The sequence below is a fragment of the Dromiciops gliroides genome, chromosome X, assembly GCF_019393635.1.
Source record: "Dromiciops gliroides isolate mDroGli1 chromosome X, mDroGli1.pri, whole genome shotgun sequence".
In the NCBI taxonomy this organism is placed as follows: Eukaryota; Metazoa; Chordata; class Mammalia; order Microbiotheria; family Microbiotheriidae; genus Dromiciops; species Dromiciops gliroides.
The window spans coordinates 32,193,822-32,220,291 of record NC_057867.1 but is presented as its reverse complement, the minus strand read 5'-3'; the positions used below and the strand labels follow the sequence as shown (position 1 = coordinate 32,220,291).

Sequence of the window (26,470 nt, the reverse complement as noted above, 5' to 3'; positions counted from 1 at the left end):
ATCACAAGGGAGACGAAGTGACTTTCCTGAGGTCACCCACAGCATCCTAGATCTAGAACTGAATGGGACTTCATAGGCCAGCTAGTGCCACCTCTTCATTTTACAGAGAAGGCAGCTGAGGCCCAGAGAGGTTAAGTGATTTGCCCAAGGCCGCACAGGTAGTGAGGGTCAACGGTAAGATTCACACAGGTCCTCTAGTTCTTATAGCCAGTCTTCTAATGAGAAACTGATACGGCAAAGACCTTTTTGCCTGCTTCCTCAGTGGCCTGGGGTGATGAGAGCTGGTTTCAGCCAGGCTGAGGACTCTCAATGCAGAGGTTAATTCATGGTGGCCTAGAAGCCCAGGCTACCTCAGTTGACAGGGGGCATTGAGTTGGCCTCGTCTAGCCTACATGCATCAAAGTTTGATTTGGCCTCCTGAACTCATGCTATAAACTCATAGCCATAAAGCCCCCAGAGTTCTCCTCTCATACTTTATTGGAACAAGAATAGCTCCCAAACCCTTGGGCACTGTGAAGGCTGGAGGCTCTGGTACTGAACCCAAGAACATGATGCTCTAAACCATTAGCTTGACTACTATCGAGAACATCGTGTTGTCTTGTACCAGCTCAAGAGGACAAAGTCACTCAGGGACCCTTCCTGGGCACTGGACTGCAGAGAAGACTGTGCCAACAGGAAGCTTTAGACCTCAGGCGATGGAGAGACCCAGTTTTCTATTCCAGCGAGCTTGTTTTTGCTCAGAGGGCAAAACCCCAAGGCCAGGTCTGCCCAGACACTGTTCTGCTTTGTCTTCACCCTTGAGTCCAGTGCTGTACAGAGGTGAAATTTGTCCAGGGGAGCAGGTCCTGCTGAGCAGTTCACAGACAAACGTTCCAGAGAACAAGAGGCTCAGCCCGTGAGGCCTCAAGGGGATCATGTGGAAAGAGTCCATTGGTCGTTGCTTCAGGAAGGGTAGGCTCCCACAGAGAGGTGGAACTGAGAGGCGAGGGGCTAAAGAACAGGTGGGAGATGAACAGGTGGAGAGAATGGAGAGAGGCATCTTAGGCCCAGGTACATGGTGCCTGGCATACAACAGGCACATGACTGATGTTTGGTGATGGATATATGGATTGGTTGATTGAGGGCAAAGTGGCAGCAAAGGCATTTAGCCTGGTCTGTTTAAGGAATGGTGAGGGGATTGGCTTGACTAGAGCAGGGGAACAGGAAGGTTGGGGAAGATAGAAGAAGACTAGATCTAAGAGAGATGCAGAGGAAGGCCATGGTATGGCCCAGTCTTTGTGTAACTTATAACCTAATTTATTAGAACTCCCAGAAGGGTTGTCTTAAATCTCCAAATGAAAAGATTTCCAGATTTGGGGACCTCTCTCTCACCTCAAGTTGTCTCCAAACTCTCAGGCATTTGTGGGGGCTGTGAGACTGGCCCCAAAGGAAAGGATAAATACTGTCTTGTGGTAAAGGTTGTCTCTTGGCAGAGAGGTGGTGGACTACCATTGCAGAAAGAGGCATACGTTGTCAGACATGGCCAACATGTTGGTTTTTTTCATTTAACTGTACTATTTTGCTGTAAAATCCTAGTGATTCCCTCCATCTCCAACAGAACCCTCCCTTTAGCAAAAAATAAATAAATGTGCTTATCTTGGGGGTGGAGGGGAGGGAGAAAAATTTGAAACTAGAAATCTTATAAAAACAAATGTTGAAAACTATCTTTACATGTAATAGAAAATAATAAAATAATTTTATGATTGAAAAAATAAAAATAATAAATAAATAACAGTTAAATGAAACAAACCAACATAACGGCCATGTATTACAATGTATGCCTCTTTCTGCAATGGTAGTCCACCACCTCATCACAGAGACAGAAGGCAGCCTTTTTCTACAAGAAAGTGTTTCTCCTCCTCTTTGGTAAAAATCTGGTTTATTTATGCCATAAATAACACCACCTTCCACTTCTTGAGCACTTGAAGTTTCAAGTGACTCAAGGGTGAACACCTCCATTCTCTAGATGGGATAATCAAAAAAAGAATATAAATGGGATAATCTAGCCTCTGAGAGTGACTTGTCCAGGGTTGCATGGGTAATATTCAAGTCAAGATGCAACCCCAGATCGCCTGTCTCTTTCCCACTCTAGCATGCTGCCTCTCTGATAAGAAAAATGATTTCAATAAAGTAGAATCTGTCCAGGCTTTTTGTTTTCCTGAAAAGGCAAGGATTTTGCTTAACCCTTTCAGCAGCCAGCTCAGACCTTGACCCTGACCCTCTTGTGTTCTTCCATTTCCTTTCATGCAGCTAAGAAGCAAGATGGGGCGGTTGCCATGGAGATGCAGCCACTGAAGAGCGCCGAGGGTGGGGAGATGGAGGAGCGAGAGAAGAAGAAAGCCAATGGCCCCAAAAAGGAAAAGTCTGTGCTTCAGGGGAAACTCACCAAGCTGGCTGTGCAAATTGGAAAAGCAGGTAACATCTGGGGAGCCTTCTGGGAGCACCTGCCCTGTGTTAGACACTGCATGGGAAGGAGTTCTGTGAGTGAATAAATGAATAAAATGAATGGAATGAAACAATCCTCAGGAAAGACTAGACAGTGTATGGTGGGAGTGGCGCAGTGAGCAATTTCCAGATAGTCCTGAACCTTAAGCCTTGCTAGACTTGCAGCTCCTTCCTCTGCTTGGAACCAAGCCAGGGGACATTTACCTACTACTCCAGGGCTTGCAATACTTTCTAAGATTTCCCTTATCAGGCTGCTCCCCTGGGGTCCTTATGGAGCCAAGCTAGCTAGGAGGTTCTGGACTCTTCAGCTCCCCAGTCTGGCCTTTTGCCCTCTGAGTTACTATGGCCATCACTGGTTGATCTGGGTTGGCATCTGCCCACTCTTTTCCATCTACCCTTTGTAGCACCAGACACACTCCGTACTCACGAATAGCTATCTTAGAAGATTTATTTACAAAGCAAATTCAGAAATAACACATCCACATGAGGCGATTGGAGTCAGCAGCCTAGCTTGGTTTTCTTTAATACATGTCACACACATTATTTCATTGGAGCCTCACAGCTAGCCTGGAATGTCGGTACTGTTGGTATTCCTGTTTTATAGATGAGGAAACTGTGGCAGACAGAGAGGGTGAGTGACTTGCTCAGGGACACACTCTGATTCTATCTTCTTTTGGATCACCAGCTTCTTCATTACTCCAGATGAATAGCAGCAATTGTCCTAGACTCCTCCAGACCCAATTAAGATTAACCCACCTGGGGGCTCTGGCTTGATTTCATAGGCTTATTCTTTCCCCTATATGACTGAGGAGTCTCTGGTCTGGGCTTCCCTGGCCATCAGGTAGTCCCAGGTGGGTCCAGCCACCCAGAGGCGGAGGTATAGTAAGCTACTGCCTTAGAATTCTATTCCTGGGAAAGGGAAGCTAGGTGACATTGGGCCTTCTTGGTGACTCCAACTGTGTTCAGTTACTTTGAACTTTTGTCCCAGGATTGATTTGGGGGAGAGGAAGGCAGCCCCTCCCCAGAACCCCCAAACTTGGGCTTTCACGGCAGCCCATGGGTTCTGCTTCCCAGGGACATTGGTGTTACTACGGGGTCAGCAGAGGAGGTCATGACGTGATCTTCCCTCCTTGGTCATGGCAGTCCTGGAACATTATGTTCACAAACCAATGCCCCATGGCCGATGTCACGGCCATACGCCCCCACCATGCATCAGATGCTGCATTCTAGTCATCCCAACAGCAAAGCCAGTCTGCTCCTGCCCTCCACCAACTGATGCCCCAGAAGGTCCCAGATGAGAGACCCCAATTGTATTCAGGATCTGGTAGAAGGGGTGAGTCTAAGCACAGTTCTCCAGTGGCAGGGGAGAGAGATAGTTGGTGGCCAGGAATCCTTGGCCTGCTTCTCAGGTCTTTCGAGCCATGGAGTCTACCAGTCTGCCCAAGGCTGAACCTCTGATACTAAATAACATGATCAGAGACACTGTGTGGAGACACGGCACTTTCCTGATGCTGTTATAAAGGAGATGGCTCCAGACTGGCCCCCCAGCAGTAGGAGGTGACTGGCAGTTGCTTAGTTGGTGGCCTGGAAATTTTAGGTGCAGTACTGGGAGGTGAAAAGGACTCTTCCCCCATTCCCCAGCTCTATGCAGCTCTTGTGATACCAGCCATTGAATTCTGAGAACCAATGGGAAGACAGGAACATGTTAGACCTTGCTAGTATGAAGGTTTCCCAATAGGTGCCAACTCCAGAGGCTGTTTGGCCAATATTATGGATCACTGGGTCCCATCAAAGTGGGCACACACTGACCATCTCAATGGATAGGGATCCTATTCTGGAGATCCCCAGAGCTCTATCATTCTGTTCTTTTGGCTGTACACTTTAGTATCCTCCTGGAACAACAGTTCTTGCCCCAAGGTCCATGAACTTGCTTTTTTTTTGGGGGGGGGGTGAGGAAATTGGGGTTAAGTGACTTGCCCAGGGTCACACAGCTAGTAAGTGTTCAGTGTCTGAGGCCGTATTTGAACTCAGGTACTCCTGATTCCAGGGCCGGTGCTCTATCCACTGTGCCACCTAGCTGCCCCTGAACTTGCTTTAAAAAAAAAAAAAAAAGATGTACTCACATCGATGTAACTGATTTCCCTTGTGATCTAATATATTTTTTTTTCCATGTAAAGCATGATTCTGAGAAAGGGTCCATGGGCTTCACCAGACTGACACACACAAAAAAAGATTAAGAAGCCTTGACCTAGGACCCCAACCCAAGGGATTGTTCAGTGAGCACAAATAAGTGGCCTTCCAGTAGAACTGTGCTTGGACTACAAAAAGAGCTTCTACTCCCGATTCAGGGAGGAGGAAGGCTTTGGAAGTCCCAATCCAGCCAAGCAGTTGCCCACCCCCGACCCAGTGCTTGAGGGGCCAGGAGCATGAGTGTCAGGTACCAAGGAGGGAGTAGACCCTCTAGAGCAGATATGTTAGGAAGAGCCTGGCAGACACTATATGTCTGTCAACAGGCTGAGAGGAACAGATTAAGTTTTAGGTTTGGCAAACCACGGGGGATACAATGGAGTCAGACAGAAGTCTGAAGACCTGCAGCAGTGTAAATGCTCATGTCCCCAAGGACTGCTGGGAGCCATCTGCTTTTCAAGGCTACCCAGGCAGGACTAACAGGCCTCAGCTGGCGCTGATAGCCACGCTGCCAGCTTAGGTCACACCAATCTCCTCTTCCAGGCACTAGCATCCGACTCAGTCAAATCTCCTTGGAACACATCATTTTTTCATTCCAAAATCTGCACATCACCAAGATGTCCAAGTCTCAGTCAAAGGCTTGTTTATTTGAAACACTTTAGTCTGATAGGATTCCAGTCTAGATACCCCAGTGGCCAGCAAACCTCAGCTGGGAGATGGAATCTCTCAGCCGTTGACTGAATCTCTCAGCCAGGGAGACCAAATCTCTCCACTTGTTTGTGCACAGCCCTTAAGCTAAGAATGGAAATGTAAAAACTATTCTTAGCTCATGGGCCCCATAAAAACAGGTGGCGGGCTGGATTTGGCCCACAGGCTGTAGTTTGCTATCCACTGCTTTCTTAAAGCAGGAACTTGAACTAAATTGAACGGCGACCCCCACCCCCACCCCCAACCCAAACAAACTATATTCATTTTGCTGGAACCAAATAGAAATCTTTTTGCCAAATAATGGCTTCCCCCCACACCTAACCCCACCCCCCACATACACACATCAACCTAGTGAATCTATTTATACCACAACCAAGCTTTGATTGATTTTTTTTTTTCTAACTGTTGAACTGGAAAGAATCACCAGAAGATTCCAAAGAGTCACCAAGCCAAGCCCAGACTAAAGCAATGTTCTTTTTGGTATCACATTTTTGTAAATAGAAATCTTACTTTAGATGTATTTAGGGAGCTCTTTATTCAAAGGAATCCTGTTGTGAATCCTTTTCTAAAGCTAATAACATCCTTCTAATTGGTCTTTTGTGCAAATGTGCGATGATCCCCTCCCCATTTGCAGGGTGCTATTCTGCAAACCCCTGCTAATAGATGAGCACGAATGCACTAGGGTTTGCTCCTGACATGGAAGGCTTCCTTCCGACAGCTGCCCACTGGCTCTCCACAGCTCTCCCTCTCCCAGGGCTCTCTCTATTCTTCTTGTATGGGGAAAAAGCTTGCATTGAGGGCCGATCTGTCTTTACCACTGCTGTCAAATACTAGCTAACCTCCCTTTTCAAAAGGAAGCTCACCACCACCACCACTGACTCTGGGCTCTCTGCAGGCGGCTTATAGTACTACCAGGAAGTCAGAGGCTGTGGGTGTAGAGGAGGTAAGGAGCTGCAGGGTTGTAGCAGCATCCGGAAACAGAAGGCACTTGAATGAGTCAGGGTACACAGTGAATACTTGAAAACTCCAATCCTGGATCTGCAGGGTTCCCAGTATTGGCCCAAGGCATAGAAAGTGGCAATTCACATATGATGATGATAACAATAGGGAATCAAGTTTGTTTAAAGAGAGAACCATACAAGGTTTAGCAACCAGGTATCTTTGGGAAAATATAGATAGATGGGTGGATGGATGGATGGATCAATAGATTGATAGATTGATAGATAGACAGATAGATAAAATGTGTTTACTACACACTTTAAAGTTGAATCTTCATTATCACCATTTTCTCCATCACTCAAAGTCTAGAAAACAGTCAATAAAACAATACACCAGGGGCAGCTAGGTGGTGCAGTGGATGAAGCACCGGCCCTGGATTCATTCAGGAGGACCTGAGTTCAAATCCGGCCTCAGATACTTGACACTTACTAGCTGTGTGACCCTGGGCAAGTCACTTAACCCCCATAGTCCTATAAAACTAAATTTTAAATAAATTAAAAAAAAATACACCAGACCCTGATTTGGATCAGTTTACTCATTTCAAAGGCATGAATGCTCATGCCCCTGGGTAACCAGTTTCCCCTGCCTCACTGTAAATGTGAGTAGCCCCATAGAGTTTGTATAATGGTGTTTGACTATTTCTTCCATCCTTTTCTGCCTCTTCTCTCTGACATGCCTCCCCCCGCCCCCAACCCTTTCCCTCGGCTGCTGCTGGGTGACAGGTTTGGTGATGTCTGCTTTCACCGTCGTCATCCTGGTTATCTATTTCGTCATCCACAACTTCGTCATTGGCGGCCGAGCTTGGCTCTCCAATTGCACACCCGTCTACGTGCAGTACTTTGTCAAGTTCTTCATCATCGGGGTCACTGTCTTAGTTGTCGCTGTTCCTGAAGGACTGCCACTCGCTGTCACCATCTCTCTCGCGTACTCAGTCAAGGTAAGCCACTGCCCCCAACCCAACCACCTCCTCCAAGGATGGAATAGGCCACCATACTCCTTAAACTGGGTGCATTCTTCACATTAGAGTGGTGTCACCTTCCCCTACTAGACTGCACCCTCCATGAGGGAGGCACCAGAGCCAGTCACCGCTTTGTACGTCCTTCAGTAATCAATCAGACAACAGGCATTTATGAAGTGCCTACTATGTGTCAGGTGCTTTGCTGGGCACTGGAGAGTGAAAAGAAAAGCGAAACAGTCCCCTGCCTTCAAGGAGGTTACATTTTATCAGGGGAGATAGCCATGTGCAAGTACAAAGTAGATCCAAAAGAGACACAAAGTAAAAATGAGATCAGTGAGCAGGAGGGAAGCACTGGTGGCTGGAGAGATCAGGGATAACCTCATGTAAGAAGTAGTCCTTGGGCTGAGCTTTGGAACAATCTAGGGATTCTCCAAGAGATTTAGAGATTCTAAGAGATTACATTCCAGGCATGAGGCACAGCCTATGCAAAGACATGGAGATGGGAGATGGAATGCCATGTAAAGAACAAGACCCTGGAGCATACCAGGAAAGGCAAACCCCTCTAGCTTGGACTATTGTGACAGGAAAGCAGAGTTGTGTCAAGGGAATAATGTGCAAAAAGCTTACCTATGTGAGCCAGAGCCAGGTAGTGACAGAGGAATTTGGATCTTATCCTAAAGGCTAGGGGGCGTCCCCAGAGCTTCTTGAGCCTTGAGTGACATGGTCATCTCCAGGCTTGAGGAATGTCACTTTGGTATTTAGAAGATGGATTGGAGTGGAGGGATAGTTGAGGCAGGGAGACCCATTAGAAGCCTGTTACAATAGTCAAGCTAGAGGGGTTTGCCTTTCCTGGTATGCTCCATGCTCAACACAGTGCCTGGCATGTAGTGGGTGCTTAATAAATGCTTGGTGGCTGAGCAGAGAGAAGGCCTTTAATAAGTCAGAATTTCTCTAAATTGAAACTTCTTCTCCTCCACTGGGCTCACATTTGCATCTCTTCATTGCAGAATGATTGCCAAACTTCCTTGTGGTCCTGAGCCTTTTGGGGGCCTTTTTCAATCTTGGACAGAAGTCTGTCACCACATGGCTAGGCCTTTATACTTTTATGGTCCGCTTCCCTATAGATGCCTGCTTCCTTTTCTATTATAATACAACACCTTATGAAACATTATAATACAATAATAATAAACAATATTATACAATAATACAATATTATAATACAATAAACCTTTATTAAATGTCTACTATGTGTCAGGCACTGTGCTAAGCACTTAAGGATACAAAAAGTAGGGGGCAGCTAAGTGGTGCCCTGGATTCAGGAGATTCACTTACTAGCTATGTGACCCTGGGCAAGTCACTTAACCCTCATTTCCCAGGGGAAAAAAAGGATAAAAAAGTGGCAAAAGACAGTCCCTGCCCTCAAGAAATTTACAATCTGATAGGAGAGACAAGATACAAACTAATCTATGCAAAGCAAACTATATATGGGATAAATAGAAGATAATTAACAAAAGGAAGGCACGGGAGTTGAGACTGGTTGGAAAAGGCTTCCTGTACAAAGTAAGATTTTAGTCGAAACTTAAAGGAAGCCAGGGAGGTCAGTAGGCAGAACAGAGGAGGGAGAATTGTCCAGGCAGGGGGGACAGCCAGAGAGAATGCCTGGATCAAAAATCATTGGATCAAAAATATGGTAATTGAACTAGATCCTTTCTAAGGTCCCTCCTAGGTCTACAAGCATTTAATCTCTATGACTGGCCCACAAAGCCAAAAAGTGCTGTCTAGGATAGTCCAGAGATGCTTGGAAAGCTTTTCTCTAAAAGCTTTTTTCCCTTCCCACCCACTGGCAAATCTCTCCCCACTGCCAGCCAGAATTATGATGGAGGTGGTCGAGTCAGTCCCCAAGAGAAGAAGGGAGAATCCAAAATCATAGGCTAAAATCAGGACATCCTAGACTAGAATCTCCAAAGCTGAAAATAGCATCATATAGTTGGAAGGGGCCCCAAGAGTCTAAGCCATCCAAGAGAGACATTCATTGATTTTCCTTGGGAAGATTTCTAAAGCTGTACACTCCACACTCTCACTCAGTTACCCATCCCAGTGTTTAATCATCCCAACAGACCCAAATTCCTTACTTCTGTCTGCCCCACTCTCTAGCCCTAAATTAGAGTTCCCTGGCCACTGGGACATTAGCAAGGAGGGATTTCTTAGGCCAGTAGGGAAAGGTTAATCTTTTGTTTTGTTTTGTTTTGTTTTTGTTTTTTATGGGGCAATGAGGGTTAAATGACTTGCCCAGGGTCACACAGCTAGTAAGTGTCAAGTGTCTGAGGCCAGATTTGAACTCAGGTCCTCCTGAATCCAGGGCCATTGCTTTATCCACTGCAGTGCCACCTAACTGCCCCGGGAAAGGTTAATCTTGAATCCTATGGAGAGGGGAATAAGTTTAGCGATCTCTAATTTGTGGGTAGGACCTAGGAAACAGAGATGCCTCCTCACCAGGAATTGTTTCATGTTATGAAGGGAAATCCCTAATTTCAAATGCATTTGCCACAGATAGTGTCCATCAATTACAGCCAGTTAGTAGACTGTGTTGATATTTCTCAACCTAATAAGTTGCTTATTTGACTAATGGCTGCTATCTCCATTAGAGACTGTTAACATTACAAAACGGTGTTTTAAGAGCCTGGCTCTTGGGGCAGCTAGGTGGCACAGTGGATAGAGCACCAGCCCTGGATTCAGGAGGACCTGAGTTCAAATCCGACCTCAGACACTTGACACTTACTAGCTGTGTGACCCTGGGCAAGTCACTTAACCCCCATTGCCTCACCAAAAAAAAAGAGCCTAGCTCTTGTTAAGTGTTTGAGTGTTGTTGTTGTTGTTGTTGTTCCCAAGGCTATTTCAGACACACCACTTTGAGGGCTAACTACCCCTATTGAGGACAATTAAATAAGTAGCATGATCAATGTCCCCTTCGATTTGTAGAAAATGATGAAAGATAATAACCTCGTCCGCCACCTGGATGCCTGTGAGACCATGGGCAATGCTACAGCGATCTGCTCGGACAAGACGGGAACACTCACCACCAACCGTATGACAGTTGTTCAGTCCTATGTGGGCGACACACACTACAAAGAGATCCCCGACCCCAACAACATGAACCCCAAAATCCTGGATCTCCTTGTCCATGCCATTTCCATCAACAGTGCCTACACCACCAAAGTGCTAGTAAGTCTGGGGCAGAGTTTGTGGAGGAGAGGTGGGCAGGGGCCCTGGACCAAAACAGCCATGTGGCTCATGACAGCTGGGGCTGACCACTGCCCAAGCCTTTAAGAACTGCCTAATAAGGAGAACTCTTGGCCATTAGAAAAGATCAGTGACCACCAGTCAGCAAGCTGTTATGGGAATCCCTGTAGTGGGGAGGAAGAAAGAAGACTAGACCCTAGCTTCTGAAAGGATGAGTCGAGACCCCATATGGGTAACCAAATGTGGAGATCACAAAAAATTTGGCAACAGTAAAAGGTTCCGTATACCTATCAGAAACCTATATACCTGGGGTCGCATAACAATTTCTCAGGTGAAAAGGGGTCACAAATGGGAAAAGTTTAAGTAGACCTGAGCCATGGGGCAGCTAGGTGGCACAGTGGATAAAGCACCAGCCTTGGATTCAGGAGGACCTGAGTTCAAATCCGGCCTCAGACACTTGACACTTAGTAGCTGTGTGACCCTGGGCAAGTCACTTAACCCCCATTGCCTGAAAAAAAAAAAAGAAGCCCTGAGCTAGATGACCCCCAAGGTTCTTGCCACTTCCTCTATCCTATGCTTCTGGAAGCTCATAGAATAAAAGGGGAAGGTGACCTTAAGCATCTGAAAACCTCGGATACCATGAAGATAGAATGAATCCTGACAGTGGAGTCCCCAAGCATGAAATGAATCTATACTCTGCTTTACCATTTCTCCAAATTCAGCAAAAACCAATCAGCTTGAAACATGGGTTGTTACTTGTTCCCCTGTCCCCCATACCTTGTGGCCTCAATTTCCAAGCCTTTACTCGGTGGCACTGTAGGGGAGATGGGGAAGGAGGAAGCCCAGTACTTGGGTTCAGGGTACTCCCCATTTAGCTGGGGAGATGGGAGGGACCCAAGGGAGTAGATGAGGCCACAGAATCTCTGAGTTGAGAGGAAACTCGGGGATCACCTAGTCCCACTCATACAAGGAACAAGAGTCCTCTCTACGACTTGCTTGTCAAGTCTCTACTTGAAGACCACCCGTGAGGAGGAGCCCCTCAAAACCCTCATCCCCTGAGGCAGCCCACCTCACTTTGGAAGCTAAAATCTCTCTCCTGCCCCAACTCTTCCTAGTTTGCCCCTCTAGGGTTGAGCTGAACAAGTCACCAAGGCTAGAGTAGCTGCCCCTCTCTCCTTGTGCTGGGTGATAGTGGGTGGTGGGCCTGGGAGCGTGGTGCTGGGGGAGTGCAAGTGAGCCAAGATTCCCTGGCCTGACCAGTTGATTGTCCTTCCTCCCCCAAGCCTCCAGAAAAGGAAGGAGCCCTCCCACGCCAAGTCGGCAACAAAACAGAGTGTGCCCTGCTGGGTTTTGTCCTGGACTTGAAACAGGACTTCCAACCAGTGCGGGACCAGATCCCCGAGCAGAAGCTTTACAAGGTTTATACCTTCAACTCAGTCCGAAAGTCGATGAGCACTGTCATCTGCATGCCCGATGGCGGCTTCCGATTGTTCAGCAAAGGAGCTTCAGAAATCCTTCTCAAAAAGTGAGTAGTGGCCCTCTGCCTTCTCTGAGGCTTCAAGGCTGCTGCTTACTGTTAGCATGAAAGCCAAACCCTCTACCGTCTGGCCTCTCACTCCTACAGCCAGTCAGCCCAAGCTTCTCACACATAGCCCTCTTTGCTACGGCATCTATACTCCTATCTATACCTACCTGTATACCTAGAGGCAGAGACAGAGATAGAGGGAAAAAGCCCAAGGCAGAAAGAAAGAATATTGCATGGAGTACTGACTTCAAATCCAATACTCTCTTCATCACATTAAACTGCTCTTCTAGGAGTGGTCAGATGAGGGGCAGCTAGGTGGCGCTGCAGTGGATAGAGCACCGGCCCTGGAGTCAGGAGGACCTGAGTTCAAATGCGGTCTCAGACACTTAACACTTACTAGCTGTGTGACCCTGGGCAAGTCACTTAACCCCAATTGCCTCACTAAAGAAAGAAAGAAAGAAAGAAAGAAAGAAAGAAAGAAAGAAAGAAAGAAAGAAAGAAAGAAAGAAAGAAAGAAAGAAAGAAAGAAAGAAAGAAAGAAAGAAAGAAAGACAGGGGGAGGCCTGATGACAGAAGAGACATTATGGCTCATTCTGCCCTTTTCTTCTGGGGTGGGGGGGGGGTGAAGAGGGCCTAGACTAGGGTGGTGATTATGAGAAAAGGAAGGTGGAGATAGATGCAGCCTAGTCATGGTTCCTCTGCCTTTGGGAAAATGGGATTATCATTAGGGTAAGGTAAGAAGCCATTCACTCGGGGCAGCCAGGTAGATAGCCAGTGGATAGAGCACTGGCCCTGGATTCAGGAGGACCTGAATTCAAATCTAGCCTCAGACACTTGACACTTACTAGCTATGTGACCCTAGGCAAGTCACTTAACCCCAACTGCCTCACAAAAAAAAAAAAAAAAAAGCTATTCACTCTTCTGCTTTTGTTGGAGAAAGTTCCAACAGCTATCTAGATAATTTAAGTCCCCCTGCCATTAGTGGATCATTCCTCTGTGCCAGGCTTGTGATCTGTTTCCCACACTTTTCATCTATATCCGCTTTCTGTCCAAGTAGTCTGTAGTACACTCCAATGACATAATTGCTTTTGTATTTCTCTCTCCTTTGATCTTATCTCAAAAGCTTTTCCCTTCACCTCTACTCCTGGTTTCTGGATTTCCTCACACGAGTATGCCTTTTTAATATTCATTGCTACCTCAGTCTACATGGCCTGTCCTATTTATTTTGAATAATGTATACCCTTCCAAAGCTATAGTCCAGTCATGGGTTTTATCCCACCAAAAATCAGTGATACCTGTGAGGTTATTTTTGGCCCCTTGCATTTAGGATTTCAAGTTGCTCTTTCTTGTTGCCTAAACTGTGGGCCTTTTGAGTGGTGGGTTTTACAGTTAGCTCCTTTCTTGGATTTTGTCTACTGTGAACCGTTGGGTGTTTTATCTGCTACTGTGATCTTGGTAGGTAGGTAGGTAGTTTTCTCCCTCCCCCTCGACTTTGTTAGTTTAAAGCCCCTTTGAGTCGATTTGTAAAACATCAAGTAAATATATCCTCACCATGGTTTGTTAAGTGTACTCCATCCCCATCCAAGAGCCTGCCACTCCTATCTTTTAAACTGTGTCCCAGAAGTCCAAATCCCATTCTAAGATTCCATCTTAGTTAGCTGTTCATTTCTCAAATCACGTTTTCTCTTCTGCACTCCTTGCTTTCAATAGGCAGCACAGAGGAAAATCCCATCTAGTGAACTAGATGATTTATAAGGGCTCTCCCATCTCTGAAATCTTAGGTGCTTTTAAATTTTTTAATTAGTTTTTTTTAATTTAATGACAGAAGACCCTTGGTATTTTTCCACTTAAATTCCAACCGGCCAAAAACCTACTTGTGGCAACACTTCTCAAACTATGTTTAGCAACAACCTTACATGAATCGGGGAACACAGGGCAGTTTTGATTCTCACTAACTCACTCTCTGTTTCATTGATTTTGCTTTTTTGTTTTTCCCCTCATCCTACCCCCTCCTCTCCTACACTTCTGTCCTTCACCCCACTTCTCCAGATGCACCAATATCTTAAACAGAAACGGAGAGCTCCGCAGCTTCCGTCCTCGGGACAGGGATGAGATGGTGAAGAAGATCATTGAGCCAATGGCCTGTGATGGCTTACGTACCATCTGCATTGCCTACCGGGACTTTTCTGCAGGCCAGGAGCCCGAATGGGACAATGAGACTGAGATTGTGGGAGAACTCACCTGCATTGCTGTTGTGGGCATCGAAGATCCTGTCCGACCTGAGGTAGGGATTTAATCATAAGAATACCTACCATTTCAATTGAACTTTAAGGTTTACAAAGTGCTCTCCTCCTAAGAAAGAGTAAGTATTATTAACCCCTGTTTTACGCTGAAATTCCAGAAAGTTAAAATGACTTGCACACTGTCATATAGCTAGTAAATTGGAAGAGCCAAGACTCAAATCCATGCCTTCAGATGCCAAGTCCTGTGTTCTTTTTACTATACCATACCTTTTATAACTCAAACTTTTCTGAATTTCTTCTCTCCCCCCATCAACCATTAAATTTCGCTTCTTCCCTTATAAGAAGCAATTAATAACATCTGACGTTGGAGGGCGCTAATCTGTGCCTAGGTACGGTTTTTCCATATGTTTTCCTCCAAGGGATATTCTCTTTTGTTGCTAATATGAAAATGTAGAATGGTGCCGTTTCACCACTCCCCAACCTAGGCTACCAAATGTACTTCTTTCTAGATTGTCATAGAAGGAACAGACAAGAAGAAAGCATAAACAGAGACTAGAAAATTTCATTCAATCCTTGGATAATAGATACATGAGGGAGCTCCCAAATGTTCCCAAAAGGGACCTTCTGCTCCAGCCTGGCTGGTCTCTTTATTGGATTTGGAGTCAGAGGACCGGTGTTTCAATCCCACCTCTTCTACTTCCAATCCATGTGATCTTGGGCAAAATTCTTTCAACTCCCTGGTAAGTTTCTTAAAATGAGGGAGTCAGGGGGCAGCTAGGTGGTACAATGGATAAAGCAACAGCCCTGGATTCAGGAGGACCTGAATTCAAATCCGGCCTCAGACACTTGACACTCACTAGCTGTGTGACCCTGGGCAAGTCACTTAACCCTCTGCCCCACACACACAAAAAAAGAGAATTTTTAAAAATTGAGGGAGTCAGACCAAATGACTTCTAAATCCCTTCTGGCTTTAAATCTGTTATCCTCTGGAGCCCATGTATGTCAGACTCATTCTCACCTTTGCTCCAGCTATTCCAACCAGAATGCTCTGCCCTTTCCTTTCTGCCCCTCCTGATCCAAACCATTATTCAAACCCCACTTCTTTTAGTAAGCCTTAGCTGATACACCAGCCCAACCCCCATTACTTTCATACCCTTCTGAGTTCTTCTGTCCCTTAGCATTTGTAATTCAGGGTTTGGCCCTCAGTTGCCCACTGAGTGTTATTTGTGAATAAGGCCCATCTTCCCAAACAGACTGGGACCCTCTTGGAGCAAGCCCCAAGCCTCCTCCTCTGTGCTCCCCCATGACTGAGCCCAGCACTAGGTACATAGTATATACTCACTCAATGCTTGGTTGATTGATGGAATAACATTTGTGACAGCTTCTGAGCCTGAGAGGATGCAGTCTGTGGGAGTGATGTGGCCCCTCTGGGGCACTCATCAGAGGCTACATCCTGGCCCTGAAGAACCATGAGGATGGACCAGGAGTAGAATTGGAAGGGCCTGGGTTCTAAAAGTGGATCGATCATAGTTTTAAGCACTTCTCTGCTTTTTGAACAGAGTAATAATTAATTCAACTGGGGTTGGATAATATGGGCTTGAGCAAAAAAAAGAAGTCAATGATAGATAGATAGATAGATAGATAGATAGATAGATAGATAGATAGATAGATAGATAGATAGATATGAAAGAATTAAATGTGTTCTCCCCATTGTTCAAATCCCAGGGACTTCTCCCCCCATCCCCACCATTCTTTCCTTTTCCTTCTGAGTTAACAGTTAACCAGTAGAGGATGCTCCTCTCAGATAAGAGCAGACTACATTATTTAAGCCTCAGGGGCTTATCTCCCCCTCCCCAAATTTCTCTTCCTTTTCCTGCTGAGTTAGCAGTAGTTTGTTTGTTTGTTTGTTTGTTTGTTTTTTGATGAGGCAATTGGGGTTAAGTGACTTTCCCAGGGTCACACAGCTAGTAAGTGTTCAGTGTCTGAGGCCGAATTTGAACTCAGGTCCTCCTGATTCTAGGGCCGGTGCTCTATCCACTGCACCACCTAGCTGCCCCAGCAGTAGTTTTCTAAAGTTAGATAACAAAAGAATCGTGAAATCCCCATCCAGAGGCTGTTCCACAGGTGGGGGTACATGTTTAGAAGTATTACAAAAAGTGTGCATCCAGAGTAGCCAATGGGTGTAAACGGGAACTATGTGTTAGATCTAGGATTAAAAAAAGGGAAGTTTGCTGTGGCAAAGCGCACCACTCTTCTAGAGTATGTGCCCTTTCTTGCAAGCTCGTAATAAAATGGCCTTCCTTCTTTGCACCAGACCGGGAGTTGTGCCTCAGTTTACCTGTTTCCAATAGATAGATAGATAGATAGATAGATAGATAGATAGATAGATAGATAGATAGATAGATAGACAGACATAATAGGTAGTTAGCTATAGCGATAGGTAGGTAAGCAGGTAGGTAGCTAGGTAGAGAGATACAAAAATACAGAGAGAGATGCAGAGATACAGATAGATATAATAGGTAGCTAGAAATAGAAATAGATGATAGATAGATGGATAGATTGATTGATTGATTGATTGATTGATTGATTGATAGGTAGCCACCAAACAACCATAGAGTGTTGGAGCCAGGAGAGACCTTGAGATCATCTAATCCAAATCCCTCATTTTATAGGTGAGGTAATTGAAACCCAGAGAGGGAAGGTAACTTCATTGAGGCCACACAGCAAGCTAGGGACAGAGCTAAAGCCATCACTCAAAAGCCGTTCCCTTCCCATGAAATGCTGCCTCCCCCTGCTCTTTCTACTAATCCTGACTCTTTAGAAAGTCTTCCCTGACCACCCTCAAGTGGAAGCACAGGATACCTGGGTTTGAGTTCTAATTCTGGCACCAACTAGCTCTGTGACCTTGGGCAGGTAACTTCTCCTCTCTGGGTCTCATCCAGAGTCACAGAGCAGCCACTGAAATCTTCTTTTCACAGCCCTTCCCTGTTTCCTTTTTTCCAGATAATGGTTTCCATTCATTATTTGCTCTATGTTCCCTCATTTATTTTTATATCAAGCTCTCCACATTCCAGACTGGTTCTTTGGGGGGCTTTGAAGGAGAAACTTGCAAACTTTTCCACTTGGATGTTTGGATTGGGGTTGGCTGTACTTGGACCCACCCCCCCCAACATAAAGGTCCCACCTCTGTCGGGCCAAGTAAATGGACGCCTGTTAGACACCTAAAAAGAAGATATTCATAGCAACCTGGCCTCATTCTGCCAAGGCCTTTCAGGATCGTAAACATGCCCTGAATAACTGGCCACTTGTTGGCCTCAGCCCTAGTGTGGTTCCCTCTCCATGTTTGGTGTTTGCCTATGTGTGCTTGGGCGTGCAAAGCCAGCCAATGCTGCTGCCGCCCTTCACAGACAGCCCTGGGACTGACCTCCCTGGGGCCCCCTGGGCCTTGAATTCTCCCTCCCCTAATCTCCTAGACCCTGAGAATGTTCAAGCTGGAAGGGACCTTGGAACTCTTCCAGGCCAAATCTCTCTATTTGACACATGAAGAACCCAAGGCCCAGAGAAGACAGATGACTAGCTCGAGGTCACCCAGCCCCAAAGTATCAGAAACAAGACTAGAAACTCAGGTCTCCTGACTTTCAACCCAGAGCCCTTAGCACTGCACAATGGCGCCTTTGAAATCAGAAGAGTTGAAGCCGGCTCAACACAGCCAAGCATTTGTCTAGTACCTACTGTGTGCCACACGCCTCTCTAGGTGCTGGGGAACAAACAGAAAAAGGAGGCCCAGTTCCAGCCCTTAAGAGGTTTCTGTTTCTTCAGGTTTGCAGTGGGGAGGAGATAGAATATAATGTACATATATAAATAAATAGGATCACCTCAGGAGAAAGAAGGTGTGAAAGCATTAAGGGAAACCAAGGATTCTAAGAGGCAGAGGTGATACCTCCCTTTGTGGCAGAAATGGAGGACTGTGGGTGAGGACTATTTTAGACATTGTCAGATTCAGTTAATGTTGTTAGTTTTGCTGTCCTGTTGTCTTCTCCCTTTTTTGCAGGATAATGAGCGTTAAGTGACTTGCCCAGGGTCACACAGCTAGTAAATGTCAAGTGTCTGAGGTCAGATTTGAACTCAGGTCCTCCTGAATCCAAGGCCAGTGCTCTATCCACTGTACCACCTAGCTGCCCCCTCCCTTTCTTATATTCTTTGTTACAAAGGATGGCTTGCTGGATGGGAGAAAGAGGAGGAAACATAGGGGAAAGATATAAAAATAATTTAAAAGGATGAATTAGATGGAGGCTGAATTGGAGAGGAGAGAGACTTAAAGCAGGGAGACCAACTGGGAAGCTATTAGTACAGTCTAGGAGAGAAATGATGAAGATCTGAAATAGGGTGGCATCCATGGGAACTGAGAGAAATGGAGAACGAATCAGGAGGACTTAGCAACTAGTTGGATATAGGGAAGAAAAGGAGAAGGAGGGGGACTCTGACAGTTCAAACCTGGGAGACTAGAAAGATGGAGGACGTGGTGGGAAATCATGGATTCTTTTTTTTTTTTTTTTAGTGAGGCAACTGGGGTTAAGTGACTTGCCCAGGGTCACACAGCTAGTAAGTGTTAAGTATCTGAGGCTGGATTTGAACTCAGGTACTCCTGACTCCAGGGCCGGTGCTCTATCCACTGCGCAATCTAGCTGCCCCGAAATCATGGATTCTCATTTAGACATGTTGGGTTTGAGGTGCCCATGTGGCATCCAGTTCAAGAAGTCCCCAAATTCATGCTCAAATGGAACTCAGGGAAAAGAACAGGACTGGAGATAGAGAGCTGGGAGGATGATTATTTAACCCATGGGAGTGAATGAGACCCCCAAGAGATGGGATCTAGAATGAGAAGAGATGTCCCAGGACAGAACCCCGAGATACTTCCATACTGAGGTACAGCTGGACAGGCAAGAGGAAAGCCAGCAGTGGCGCAGAAATCAGACAAGGAGAGAACATTCAGACAAATGAATACCCTTCCCACTGTTACATAGGTAATAGGGAGCTATTGGCATTTGGTGAATGAGCTAGACCCACACTTTAAGAAGATCACTTTGGCAGCTGAGTGGAGGATGGGCTAGGGTGGAGAGAGACTTGACGCAGGTAGGCAACTGCAGGGCTTCTTAAGCTTTTTGAACCACAAGCCCTTTTTCCTTTTTTTTTTTTTTTTTTTTTGCAGGGTAATGAGGGTTAAGTGACTTGCCCAAGGTCACACAGCTAGTAAGTGTCAAGTGTCTGAGGCTGGGTTTGAACTCAGGTCCTCCTGGATCCAAGTCAGGCGCTTTATCCACAGCGCCACCTAGCTGCCCCCACAAGCCCTTTTCCCCAAGAAATTTTTACACAACCCTGGATATATGTGTATATACAAATGTGTATGTGTATATGTATGTATATGCATATATATTCATATATATGCATGCATACACATGTATACATATATACACATATTCATTCACCTGTATATGCATGTGTGTATATACATGTATAATGCGCATATATAAATTAGCATATATACATATATCTATGTCATTGTACATTCAGAAACCTTTTACTGTAGATAGAGTTTCTCAAGGACTTTAGCCAAGAATGAGAGGAGAGGTATAGAATGATAGCTAGCAGGGATGCTGCAATCAAGTGAGAGATTTTTTTAAATGAGGGAGACATGGGTATGTTTGTAGGAAGTAGAGAAGGAGTAAATAGAGGCAAGATTAAAGAGAAAGTAGGGATGATAGAGAGGAGAATCTGCTGGAAAAGATGGGATAGGATGGGATCAAAGATTCATTCAAGGGCACCTAGGTAGTGCTGCAGTAGATAGAGCACCAGCCCTGGAGTCAGGAGGAACAGAGTTCAAATCCAGACTCAGACACTTACTAGCTGTGTGACTCTGGGCAAGTCACTTAACCCTGATTGCCTAAAAAAAATTTTAATTTTAATTTTAAAAAAGGAAAAGAAAAAAAGGGTTCATGTGCAGGAGCTGGCCTTGTCAAGGAGAAGTCCACCTCATCATGTGAGACAGAGATGAAAAAGAGACAAGATGCAGGGGCAGCTAGGTGGCGCAGTGGATAAAGCAGCCGCCCTGGGTTCAGGAGGACCTAAGTTCAAATCCAACTTCAGACACTTGATACTTACTAGCTGTGTGACCTTAGGCAAGTCACTTAACCCTCATTGCCCCACCAGAGAGAAAGAGAGAGAGAGAGAGAGAGAGGGAGAGGTCCAAGTGATTCGAAATAAGGTGACAGGAGAAGAGAGAGCTTTTAGCAAAGGGACTCCATTTTTTTTTCATTGAAGTATGAGGTGAAGTCCTCAGATAGGAGTGAGAGGTGGGGCTGAGTAGGGAAGTGTCTTGGGAGAGTTGAGGAGGGATGAAAAGGTTTGTGAAGCCTGCTGTATTGATGGGGAGAGAAAATAGATCAGGGAGGGCCCAGTTGAGGTTATGTAACATAAATATGTGATGATGGGGCAGCTAGGAGGCACTACAGTGGATAAAGCACTGGCCCTGAATTCGGGAGGACCTGAGTTCAAATACAACCTCAGACACTTGACACTTACTAGTTGTATGACCCTGGGCAAGTCACTTTACCCCTCATTGCCCTGCAAAAAAAACTGTAATGGTCCCAAACAGCATGGGTTTTGTGCCTCTCTTTAGCTCCATTCAGCCCTGTATGAATAGGTTTAGAGAAGGAAGATGGAACAAAAGAAAAAAACATTTCATTAATGTGTCAGGCATTCTGCTAATCACTTTACAAATATGTTATTTGATCCCCACAACAACTCTGGGAGGTAAATGCTTTCATTATCCTCATTTTGCAGTTGAGTAAACTGAGGCAGACAGAGAAATTTTTATAACTTGTCCAGGCTCCCACAGCTAGTAAGTGTCTGAGGCCAAATTTGAATGCGCTTTCCTGATTTCAAGCCCAGCACTCTATTCACTCACCTATTTGCCTCTGAAAGAAAGCAGCTCAGGTTGGGGCTGGTGTCAAACTGAACTGATATACCAAAGGGTTGAGAAAGAGAAGGAAAGAAAATGCAGCCAATGCAGGGGTGATCACCAGGAAAGGTAATGGGCTGAGAGGTTACAATGAGGATAAAGAACAGTGTTAAAAGTCCTAAGGAAGAAAGAAAAGATGGAATAACAACAGATCATGATCAGAGAAGGGAATTTCAGAGCTCACAAACATAGAAGTGGAACACTTGGGGGTGAAAGCAAGATCAAGGCTATGAGGGGAAGCTAGGTGGATAGAGCAACAGCCCTGGAGTCAGGAGTACCTGAGTTCAAATCCGGCCTCAGACACTTAACACTTACTAGCTGTGTGACCCTGGGTAAGTCACTTAACCCCAACTGCCTCACCAAAAAAAAAAAAAAAAAAAAAAGATCAAGGCTATGACCTTCTCTAGCTAGAGCTGAGGTGGGGTTGAATGCATTGAGGAACTGGAAGGCTAGGATATTTGAGGAAAATACCAATATGTTAAAGTCCCTTAGAATGAAGACAGGAGTTGGGGAAGAGAGAAAGATTGGGCCAGGCTCTAAAATCATTAAAGAAGAAAGGAAAATATCCTTGGGTCAGGCACTAAGACCTGGATTGAGTGGTGAATTGGAATAGTGTGAACTTCAAAGGAGGAGAAGTTACTGAGTGAAAGTGGTGAAGGAAGAGCCTGAAAGTGACAGTGGGGAGCAAGGAATAATCCAACTTCCCCACCTTGACCAGTGAGTTGGTATGAGTGAAAGTTCAGCCAGTTCTGGAAAGGCTGGAGAGAGCCAGGGCTCAGTGAGAGTGAGAAGGTGGAGGGAACAAGAAAGACAAAGGCTTTAGATGAAAGCTAGTTTGGCCTTAAGTGCTAAGGGCTTTGACTTTGGGTGGGGCGGGGCAATGAGGGTTAAGTGACTTGCCCAAGGTCACACAGCTAGTAAGTGTCAAGTGTCTGAGGCTGGATTTGAACTCAGGTCCTCCTGACTCCAGGGCCAGTGATTTATCCACTGCGCCACCTAGCTGCCCCGGTGGTCAGCTCTTTTGCCCCAAGTGTTTTCCCTTCTCGAGGTCCTCAAACCTCTAAGTTTAGAGGTCTTCTGTAGAGGTCCCCGAAAAAAAGGGACCTCACCAGAGAGCGTGTGTACATTTGTTTTGACTACAACTCAAATTTAAATGGGGAGTAATCAAATTCACATGAAAATAATATTGAATGAAAATAATTCATATGAAAAAAGACTCCAGAATTGTCCAACAATGGAGAGCACTACCTGATAATGTAGTGAGCTCCCCATCATTGGAGATCTTCAAGCCACTGCCAGATACACTGAAGAGGAGATTCCTGACAAGATCAGGGAAGTTGGATTCTCTGCCTTCTGAGCTTCCTTTCAACTCTCAGATTCTTTGAGTGCATGACTCTTAGCTGCCACGTGATGGCAGCAGAGACTAAGAAGTAACTGACATGGACTCCACCTATTTGATTACAAGATGGATCCATTTAGTCTACCAGCATTTATTAAGACCCTACTATGTGTCAGACACTGTGCTGGGCTTTGGGGAGACAGAAAACTGAAATAGGTTTTGTCCTCAAGGACTTTCCATTGTATCTGCAATCTCCTTTGCTGGGTCTTCATCAAGGTCACTCCCTCTATCCTACTTCACTTCATCTCCAACCCCATGGACTCAATTAGCATCTCTATGCTGATGATTCTCAAATCTACTCTAACCACTCTGTTGACCTCCAGTCTCCATCTCCAACTTCCTACCAGACATCTCAAAGTGGATGGCCCATAGACATATAAAAATTAAAATTTCCTAAACCAAACTCATTATCTTTCTCCCCTAACTTCCCTGTTACTGTTGAGGGCACTGCCATCCTCTCAGTCATGCGGGTTTACACCATAGGTGTTACCCTGAACTCCCCACTTCCACTTCCCCCCATATCCAATCTATTGCCAAGACCTGTTCATTTTACCTTCCCCAAATCCCTTGTATAATGAGCCTCCTTCGCCCCTCCAACACTGCCCCCAACCTAGGGCAGGCTTCTACCACCTCAAACCTGAACTACTGCAAGAGCCTTCTGGTTGGTCTCCCTGCCACAAGTCTTTCCCCATTCCAGTTCATCCTGCACTTAGTTGTCAAATCAATCTTCCTAAAGCACAGGTCTGACCGTGCCACCTCCTTACCCCTGCCCCCTTCAATCAACTTCAATGACTCCCATTACCTTCAGGATGAAATCCCAAATGCTCTTTGACTTTGAAAGCCCTTCACAACATGGCCTCTTCTTAACTTTCCGGTCTTCTCTTACACCTTCCTCTTTAATCCATTTTCTGTGGCTCTCCTCTTTGCCTCAAATTCCCTCCTTCCTCATCTGCACCTCCTGGCTTCCTTCAAGTCCCAGCTAAAATCTGACCTTCCAAACCCCTTAGTTCAAGTGCTTTCCTTCTATTGATTATCTCCAATTTTAGCTTGTTTGTGCATAGTCGCGAGCATGTTGTCTCGCTCCATTAGACCAAATAGACCCATTAGATCGTTAAGGCAGGGACTGTCTTTTACCTTTCTTTGTATCCGCAATGCTTAGCACAATGCCTGGCAGTTAAGTACATTGTAGCCACTTAAGAAATATCTACAAAGTAGATAAATACATTTGAAATATCTACAAAGTAACTGGGGACAGGAGGTCACTTGAGACTGAGCAAATAAAACAAGGAAGGCATCATGTAAGAAGAGGTGGTCCTAGCGTAGCTAGGTGGCTCTGGATTCAGGAGGACCTGAGTTCAAATCCAGTCTCGGACACTTGACACTTACTAGCTTTGTGACCCTGGGCAAGTCACTTAACCCTCATTGCCCTGCCAAAAAAAAAAAAGAGAGAGAGAGAGGTGGCCCTTAAGAGGAGACCTAGGGAATCTTAGAGGTGAAGGTGATGAGTCCTCTGGCTTTTTTTAACTAATTTTTTTTTAAATAGTAATACATGGGGAGCAGCTAGGTGGCACAGTGGATAGAGCACCTGCCCTGGATTAAGGAGGACCTAAGTTCAAATCTGTTTTCAGACACTTGACACTTGCTAGCTGTGTGACCCTGGGCAAGTCACTTAACCCTCATTGCCCTGCAAAAAACAAAACAAAACAAAACAAAACAAAATAAAATAAAATAAAATAATAAAAAATAGTAATACATGAAAAGATGTTAGTCCATCTAAAACTCAACAAGTATGGCTGACAGTTTGTGCACTAATTAAAAATGTAAGATCTTAACCACATGAAAAGATGCACTCTGTATGGATTTTATTAAGTATTCACATGTGCATAGATTTTCTTTCCTTACAAACACAAGGCAGACAATAGAAGGCAGCAGAAAAAGAGAATAAAAAGTTGTTCATTTAGTCGAAAATTTCTGGTTTTGTGTTTTCAGCCGACTGCTCTACAAAAGCCATGCAAAAGTCAGTTTTATGACAAAACCAACAGTTGAAACATTGAAATAATAAGCAGTCTAAAAGCTTTTGATAGAAAAGACTGGAATCACTTTGAATGGCACTCAAAGGCAGGGCTGGCTGCTTCAGGAAGACTGCCAAATCCTACCTTGACACTTTAAAATGTTTTTAAGGTATAAAATCAATTTTCCAGACAAGTGGATCATTCTATTCAACTGCTTCCAGAGGCTATAATTGCAACTGCTATTGTCTAGAATGAATTTACTGCATGAGCTCATGAGGCCACTGAAAGAGGGGGGTGGGCGGGAAATGCAAAGAGAAAAGAAAATTTTACAATACCAGAACAATGGTGTTGCTGGTAAAACTGGTGAGGTACATTCCCCGTTTCTCTTTATGCATTTACTAACTGCTACAACACAAATAAGTGCTTTGTTGTTGCTGTTGAGTCATTTTTCCAGTCATGTCTGATCCTTTCATGTCCCCATTTTGAGGGGTTTCTTGCTAAAGATATTGGAGTGATTTGCCATTTCCTTCTCCAGCTCATTTTACAGATGAGGAAACTGAGGTAAACAGGGTGAAGTGACTTCCCCAGGGTCACACAGCTACTAAGTGATTTGTTTGTTTTGTTTTGTTTGTTTGTCAAGTGTCTAAGGCTGGATTTGAACTCAGGTCCTCCTGAATCCAGGGCCAGTGCTTTATCTACTGTGCCACCTAGCTGCCCCCCCACACCAAGAATCTTCTCAACAACATATCTGAAAAATGGGTACCCTGCCCCTCCAGGAGGCAGCCCCTTTCACTTTGGGGGAGTTTTCCCTGATGTTGAGCCTAACTTTGTCTCTGTATCTTTTACCCATCCGTCGCTCCAAATTCTATCCTATCCTCTAGCATCAAAGAGATCAAGTCTCATTCCTTTTCTGTGCAACAGTAGGCTAAATGCTAGGCTGAAGATCCTGCATCACTAAATTATGCAGCCCAGCCCCCAGCCTCTACATGGCTCCTCCCATATGAAACGCACCTTAGATTCGGTTTGGAGTCTATGGATTTGGGTTCAAATACTGCCTCGGTCACCTTTGGCAAGTTATTTTCCCTCTCTAAGCCTCAGTTTCATTCTTTGTAAAATGAGGAGTTGGCCTCTGACGTCCCTGCCAGATCTTCACCTACGATCCTGTGATTCCCTATGTGACCTTGGGTCACTTCCCCTCTGTGGGCCTCAGTTTCCTCCTCTGTAAAATGACAGAAGCGGATCTCTGAGATGCCTCTCAGCTCTACAGCTAGGATCATATGATCTTCTGTGAAACTCACAGCCAATAGGGAATGATCTGGATGTAAAGTAGATGGTGGTGGGGAAGATTGAGACAGAGTTTCTGTTCTTGTTTCCTGTAGGTTCCTGAAGCTATCCGCAAGTGTCAACGCGCTGGCATCACAGTGCGCATGGTGACTGGAGACAACATCAATACCGCCCGGGCCATTGCAGCAAAGTGTGGCATCATTCAACCTGGGGAAGACTTCTTGTGCCTAGAAGGGAAGGAATTCAACCGCCGCATTCGCAATGAGAAAGGAGAGGTACCTCTCAGAATTCCTGCTTTGAGGACCAGGTTGACCTGGGATTGCATTAGGCTTGGCCAAGAGATGTCCACTCCTCCCTCCCCTGTCCCCCAATGTGCCCATGCACGTGTGCACACGCACATGCACAGGTACATA

The 26,470-nt window shown here is 45.3% G+C and overlaps 1 protein-coding gene across 9 annotated transcripts in view; it reads left to right on the top strand.

The window, feature by feature from the left end:
• ATP2B3 (ATPase plasma membrane Ca2+ transporting 3) overlaps positions 1-26,470 on the top strand; it is a 100,934-nt gene that overhangs the window by 34,395 nt on the left and 40,069 nt on the right. For all 9 annotated transcript variants that reach the window (XM_043974045.1, XM_043974044.1, XM_043974051.1 and 6 more), the window contains 6 exons: positions 2,290-2,454; positions 7,101-7,315; positions 10,316-10,558; positions 11,860-12,101; positions 14,151-14,385; positions 26,153-26,332. In XM_043974045.1, coding sequence (XP_043829980.1) covers positions 2,290-2,454; positions 7,101-7,315; positions 10,316-10,558; positions 11,860-12,101; positions 14,151-14,385; positions 26,153-26,332 — 1,280 coding nt within the window. The remainder of the gene's footprint in view (positions 1-2,289; positions 2,455-7,100; positions 7,316-10,315; positions 10,559-11,859; positions 12,102-14,150; positions 14,386-26,152; positions 26,333-26,470) is intronic.